The sequence below is a fragment of the Olea europaea genome, chromosome 12 (genome assembly GCF_002742605.1).
Source record: "Olea europaea var. sylvestris chromosome 12, O_europaea_v1, whole genome shotgun sequence".
In the NCBI taxonomy this organism is placed as follows: domain Eukaryota; kingdom Viridiplantae; phylum Streptophyta; class Magnoliopsida; order Lamiales; family Oleaceae; genus Olea; species Olea europaea.
This window is the reverse complement of record NC_036248.1, coordinates 18,537,737-18,544,829: the sequence shown is the minus strand read 5'-3', so window position 1 is coordinate 18,544,829 and position 7,093 is coordinate 18,537,737. Positions and strand designations below refer to the sequence as shown.

The 7,093-nt window shown below is 35.7% G+C and overlaps 1 protein-coding gene across 3 annotated transcripts; it reads right to left on the bottom strand.

Annotated features, from left to right (window-relative positions):
• Positions 1–465: 465 nt before the first annotated feature.
• LOC111405968 (thioredoxin H-type-like) lies at positions 466–6,490 on the bottom strand. Of its 3 annotated transcripts, XM_023035114.1 has the most exons (6): positions 6,143–6,490; positions 5,727–5,824; positions 4,177–4,299; positions 1,258–1,380; positions 867–1,030; positions 466–681 (listed from the first exon to the last, which is right to left on the bottom strand). In XM_023035114.1, the coding sequence occupies exons 2-5, from the start codon at positions 5,745–5,747 to the stop codon at positions 878–880; spliced, it is 420 nt and encodes a 139-aa protein (XP_022890882.1). In that variant the 5' UTR covers positions 5,748–5,824; positions 6,143–6,490; the 3' UTR covers positions 466–681; positions 867–877. The 3 variants fall into 3 exon arrangements, with proteins under 3 accessions (XP_022890882.1, XP_022890881.1, XP_022890883.1); XM_023035113.1 differs by having other exon boundaries at positions 530–1,030; XM_023035115.1 differs by having other exon boundaries at positions 530–1,030; positions 6,163–6,479.
• Positions 6,491–7,093: the final 603 nt, after the last annotated feature.

Genomic DNA, 7,093 nt, shown 5'->3' with positions numbered 1-7,093 from the left:
TCGAAAAACCATATACGGATGAATGGGGCAATGAGGGATTGTGCAGTTTTTTTCTCACTCTTTTTTCTACTACTTTTCATTTTTCTTTATTTTATTTTTTCCTCTTTCTTCTTAAATTAATACTCATTTATTCAAGGATGGGATAATCAACAAATTGTCTTTTTAGCAAAAGTCTAAAAGTTTATAGTTCAACGAAAACTATCCCGCGCGGACCTACTTGCTATGAAAATGAAAGGTTGACAACTACTCGCTACAAATTACAGATAAAGAACCTCGTCGTTCTATTTCAAGTTAATTGAGCATTTCAATTTTAGTTTTCCAATGTGTTATTGTCTCTTGCCAAAAGCAGAACCAAGGCTAGACAAAATTATGACGGTCTAATATGTAATAATAATAATAATAATAATAATAATAATAATAATATTACACAAATCCGGCCTCTGTCTCTTGCATAATTCTTCAGCCGGAATAAACGCATTCATGTTTATTTGAACACAAGTCTCAAGGGGATCCCAATTACAAGACTTGAAAGCCCAATTATGGTGGAACCCAAAATCATTCGACATACCACATATTTTTCCATAACAGAAACCAACAGCATGTTCACCATTACCACAGTTCACAATGGTCGGCAACAATATGAGATTAATCTGGCACTACAAACCATATAGGTGGAGCGCACTGCCAACAAATAATCTCATGATCGATTCTTTTGTATAAATAAAAGAAAGGAGAAAAGGTAAACTATAATCACATATAGTCCCAAACACAATCACCATGCAATAAAAGCAGTCAAATTTACAATTTATGGCACAAAAAGGCTAATATGCAAACCCAACTTCAACGTGACAGTTTGACAAACTCACCATCATAAAAACTATGCCTGAGAAGAAACCTCGGGATTTAATAGAGCCGTTATCTTCTTTTGCAGTTCTGGCTTGTTGGCTCCCACTAGTTTGTCGAATTGCTGGCCATCTCTAAGGAAGAAGAACGTTGGAGTTGCTTTGATGTCCCATGTTGTACTGAAATCCTGAAGCAAATAACAACATATATAAATCTGGCTCGCGGAATATTGTTTACTTGAGGAACATCGTAAACGCATTACTTAAAGAGTACACAAGGTAATCCCGTTTAATGCATTCTAATTACCCGCCACTTCTTATCCATTGGGTTGATGGTTGAACAATCACAAGAAACTTAAAATGTAGATAACCTAAAGTTTATCAATTCAGCTTATTTATTAGTCACACTACTTACAATTAGCTCGTCAACATCAATTACTAGAAACATTAGTGAAGGATGTTTCTCAGACAGCTCGCTGTAAAAGGGTGCAATCATTCTACAGGGACCACACCATGTAGCGCTAAAATTTGCAATCACCTGTCAAATAATTAACACGTGTTAGGAAAAGCATAATGAAGTAGACACAAGGATGCAGGACAAACTGTAAAGACAACTCTTACCACAAGGTCAAATTTATAATCTGATTAGCCAAATATTATAAGCCTTACAGGATACACTACACCCTGGCAATTGAGGTCTATACAATCCACACTCCACTACCAATTTTGGAAACTATTAATGCCACATTTACAAAGAGCCTGAAATATCATTTGACGAATAAACCCCAATGCAGTGTTGGTCACCACATAAATTTTTCAAGTATTTAGTAAGTCAAACCACTGGGTCTAAATTTAATTATGGAACCGTTCGATTCAATTTCATTTGGTTCGGTTAGGTTCTGTTTCGTACCATAATTAAATTTTTTAATATTTACAATAACACTATATTAATCCAATTAATGACATGTTTAACCTTAACTTTTCCAATAACACTACATTAACACTTATAAAATAACATAGTTTAACATAAAATTATACAAATAACTGATTTTCTAATAAGATCCATTCACCAATATATGCAACTTTCCTTGATCAAAGTGGAGAAAATTCAATGAGAGTACAAAAAAAAGGATAAGATGAAGAGAGGCATAGCCACTCAACTTTGGCTATTTGAGAAACAGCAAAATGATTGAGGAAAACTCAAGGGTGTGTTCTCTTTCCCATTTTCGGCCCGTTTTCTGTTTTCGATTTTTCAAAATGGTGAAAACTTGTTCTCTTACCCGTTTTCGAAAACACAAAAAAAAAAAGTTGTGAAGAAAACGAAACGACCAAAATGTCGTTTTGGCTGTTTTTTATACAAGACTCCAAAAAATTACAAAACACGGGAAACGCCTTTTGAAACACAAAACCAAATCTTCATCTACTTTCTTCAAATCCATTCTCTGCCTTCTCTCTCTCTTGGACGCCGACTGTGGGTGATTGATGCCAGCTATGGATGGTCACACACTTCAGGCGGCGACGAATGAGATGTGCTGGTGTCGGCACCAGCGTGGGGACGCGATGCTGCTATGAACGCAGCGTCGCGACCCATTCATCGCGACCCAGGGGAGGCGATGCTGCTGTGGTTTAGGGCCGTCTCTACCGGCGGTCGAAGAGAGAGAAGCTGCAGTTCATCGCAATGGGTGATCGACACTGCAAATCTGTCCAAAATCTACCTTCTCTCTCTTTTGGGGTTTTTTTTTTTTTTTTTTTTTTTTTTTGGATTTGGAAGGCGATGGGTGTTGATAGTGGTTGTAATGGTCTGTTTTTTGTGGCAGTGGTTGATGGTGGTGGTGGGTAGTGTTGATTTTGGCAGTGGTGAGTGGTTCAGGGTGGTGGCAATGGTTCAGGGTTGGTGGTGGCAGTGGTGTTGATTTTGGTTGATGACAGTGGTGGTAGTTGTCTCTGCCGACGGTGGTCGATGGTGGTGGACGTGGTGGAAAACACATTTTCCAAAATTTCAAAAAATTTCATAGTGAAACACGTTTTCCATTTTTCTATTTTCAGAAACGTTTCTCAAATGTCAAACAGAACATATTTTCAACAATTTCAAAATACACACTCAAAACACAAAACTCAGAATGAATTCAAAACTTAAAACTATAAAACTAAAATACGAAGAGAGCACACCCTAAGCTACTCAAGTTTTATTCTTTGAAATTTGAATTACAAAGTTAAATTTGGCTGAAAATAAGAAAATGATATTTGTGCTCAATTAATTGGTTGGCAAATGAAACAGGAAAAAATTAAAATAATTTGGCTTGTTTAATATAAAAAAAATTAAGGAAATTCGCTCCTTATTAGAGTCTTTGGTTCTTAATCTAGAATCGAGAATCGAACCGAACCCGTTGATTCTAGATTTTGACACCCGTTCAGGTATTTAACTTAAGAAGAATCGCTCGATTCGGTTCAATCCGATTCGGATCAAGAGTTTTGTCCAACCCTATAAATTTTATTAACCAAGTCAAGAAGAAGATGAAGCAAATGAAATAATCTCTTCGTCAACATGTCAACTATCCAAACTCCCAAAACCTCCTTCAGCCTGCACACCTACTTGCTTTGTTGCTATTTATAGCCCTACCCACTTTCCAATCCAACCACTATTTAACCTTTTCCCCAGAATCCTCAGACCCACCACAAAAATTGCCCTAGCCTAAACACTTCCTCCCTTGCCCACCACTACTTCTCCCCACTTTTCCTTTCTCCTTCCAAAAGGACAAAAACCTTCTCCATTATCACACCAGGCCTAGACCTCACCTCTACAAACCAACGCCAGCATTAAATCATGCTTGACTCCGCTTAATGGTCCTCTATACACACTCTCACTACAACAGTCATATAAAATGATAAGTGCAAATAAAACAAGACATTTACTCTATGTTTCTCTTCCTTTTCTTATGTGTGCACGCACATACCACACAAATATGAACGAACTTCTCCTGAAAATAAATTTAGATACTTCACCTTAAGTTGGAATGCTCAACCTCAACAATCATTTTTGGTAATCGACAACAAGTCAAGATCCTTGTCAGAACTGTTCATCATCTGTAAGCGTGCGCATATACATCCTTGTATAAACTTGTTTCTAAATAGGGAATGTGAAGAGTGTGTGGCCTGTGTAGATATAACTTGATTTTATGTTGGGAGGTTGGCAGTAGTGTTGGCAATAGAAACAAGCATAGAAAACACAGAAATATGGTTGACATCTTCAAAATTTATTGAACAATGCACAACTATCCAACGTTTTCTCCAGACAGAACTTGATGAAAAAGATAACAATGTGTCGAGTGCTCACAATCCTGCCATCTCTCTTTGCTTCTGAGATCTTTTGTTCCCAACTTTCCTCAGTTGTGATGAGCTGCACATTTCCACCCGTAAATTCAAAGTTATGATCGGAATCATCTCCATCTCTCTTATGCTGCAAAAGGTTCAATATAAAGTATCTACTGTTAAATTTGAATAAACATAAATATGAAAACATACAAAACATGCCTTGAGCACCACAAAATGAGCTAATACTTTCTAACTTTAAGTGCTAAAAGATGAAGTAGAGATGCAAAAGTTGAGCATGTAAGAGCTTTTTGATTATGCTTCCACAAAAGCAAACCCTATACATTTTTTTGTTAATGATGCCAGCAAAATTGGATACAGACCTAAAGAGGCCCTTTGCAAACAGATACAAAAAAAAGGAACAACTTGAGCACCATAAAATGGGCTAGTACTTTCAAACTTTAACTGCTAAAAGATGTAGGAGAGATGCAAGAGGTGAGCATGTAAGAGCTTTTTGATTATGCTTCCACGAGATCAAGCCCTATATTTTTTTTTGTTAATGATGGCAGCAAAATTGGATACAGACCTAAAAGAGGCTCTTTGCAAACAGATATGATAACTCCCACATGAGGCAAAAAAGTAAAAGGTCCTGAAAATTCTCGTAGAATCGAGAATGAAAACAGATATGAAAATAAGGAACTGGCATAAAAAAAATAAAAAATAAAAGAAAGTAAAAGCTACAATTAATGCTTGAGACTGATAATAGGTAGTCAATACTTAGCTCATAAGTAAACTAGAAATCAGTCTTCAAATTTATTAGGGAAACAATTTTGCCACTACTTGTCTCTCACTTTTTACCTCAAGAATTCAATATTTCTCAAAGCGAATAACCGTATGCAGGCAAATTTTGGGAATGCATAAATCATTTACCACTTGTTATTGTAACATTAGAAACTAGAGCCCAAGCCACATACCAATTTCCTTCAAAACTTACAGTAAACACATAATGATTCTCACTCTCTGCATTGCACAATCCAACCCTATTGTGAAGCTTAATCCATTCGTTACAGTTACATACAGACATTCAACTAATAAATCAGATTACTCGAGAGGAGAAAGAAACGATATCAGTAGATGGAAGCAATTTTTGAGGAAACTTACAAACCCAGTTAAGACAAGTAAACTAAAAATCAGTCTTCAAATTTATTAGGCAACTAATTTCGCCACTCCATCTTTATCACTTTTTACCACAAGAAATCAATATTTCTCAAAGTAAATAACCATATGCAGGCAATTTTGGGAATGCATAATTCATTCACCACTTGTTATTGCACCACTAGAACTAGAGACCCAACACCCAAGCCACATACCCATTTCCTTCAAAACTGGCAGTAAACTCTGTGCATTGAACAATCCACTCCTACTGTAAACGTTAATCCATTCTTTAAAATTACATACAGACATTCAACTAATAAATGAGATGAGTCGAGATGAGAAAGAAACCACAACAATAGATGGAAGCAATTACTATAAAATGTGCTTAAAAAATTCTACAACATCAGCACATAAACATACCTTGGCTAAACAAAGTCCCATTCTTGCTTAGAAACCTCTCAATTAACAAGTTCAACAAAATATCCTGATGTACAGTGAAACTATACCACCCGTGGGATCTGTAAACAAGAATGGAAAATAACAGATTCATTCAACCAAATTTACCATCTGGTACGATCAACATTTTATAATCCTCTTGATATGCGAGATTCGGAAACGTGAAATCACGAAGTTTGCCTCGGGTGGCACATGTTTTGTGGGAAAATAAGTTCAAATTTCATGCTTTAAAAGTTAAATCTCTTTTAAAATTCAATTATTTAGAACATATGATTCTATTACATAATTCGAGGGCAGTTAACTAACAAATCAAAAAAGTTGTGATTTTCTTCACAGGCAGTAACAAATTAAGATAAGGAATGAAATAACGAATCCTTGACCTGTTAAATTGAGGTCTCACTTTAAAGATCTTCTCAGTTGCAAGATGCGGATGCGGATCAAGGCTCCAATTATGAGGAATTGAACGGAATACCGACTTATGGGGATCTCGAGAATTTATATAATGTAGTTTATGTGATCAATACATACACAGCTACACAGTGCCAAAAAAAAAAAATCTAATTTCAAGAATAAACATATGAAATGAAATTATTATCTTTCTTCCTCAAGTCCAATTAGGCCATGTTTGTACTGGAAAGGGGATTCTGATTCACTGAAAATTAATGAAGGGGGGAGGAAGAAAGGAAAGACAGAGGGAGCGCATTTCTTTCGGGGAAATTGAAGAGCGCGTTTCGCTATCACCTAAGTGAAGTTTTACTGGATAATTACTTGGTTGGTCACTGAACTTTGCGAGTGATTTTCAAGGATCGTTGAACTTTATAAAAGTTCTCACATTAATCACCGAGCAATGGATGCTACATTTTGTAAAGTTCATTGACTAACAAGGAAATTTTTTAAGTTCTCAATTATGGATGTGATTATATTTGTAAAGTTTAATAATTAACGGAAAACATTTGAAGTTTAGCGACTCTCAAAATCTTTATGCAAAGTCGAACGACCAACAAGACAATTATTAATCTTTTATTTTTTTTAGTCTTTCTCTTTCTTTTTACATTTTTCTGTATTTCTACCCCCCACAAATTCTCTCTCTAACATTGGTAAACTTAGAAAAACAGTAGTCTTTTATCCTAAGAATAACCAACGAAGTTGTCTGCTAGTCTCTCTAAGATCAAAGAGGAAACAGTTGTCTCTATAGTCAACCATTTTAAAAGAGAACCCCTTCAACATTGATTACTTTATAACATTCAACTTTGAAATTCATACACATCTTCAACTAAGTGTTTAATAGATTTTTGTTTTTATTCATGTGTGTCTTACTGAAAAGACGATCG

Excerpts from the sequence above, each read along its gene's own strand:
- LOC111405968 (XM_023035114.1), bottom strand. The coding sequence starts at position 5,747 with ATGGGACTTTGTTTAGCCAAG. Across the intron at positions 1,381-4,176 it reads CAAAGAGAGATGGCAGGATT|GTGATTGCAAATTTTAGCGC; the intron begins GTGAGCACTCGA and ends ATTATTTGACAG. Across the intron at positions 1,031-1,257 it reads TTGATGTTGACGAGCTAATT|GATTTCAGTACAACATGGGA; the intron begins GTAAGTAGTGTG and ends TATTTGCTTCAG.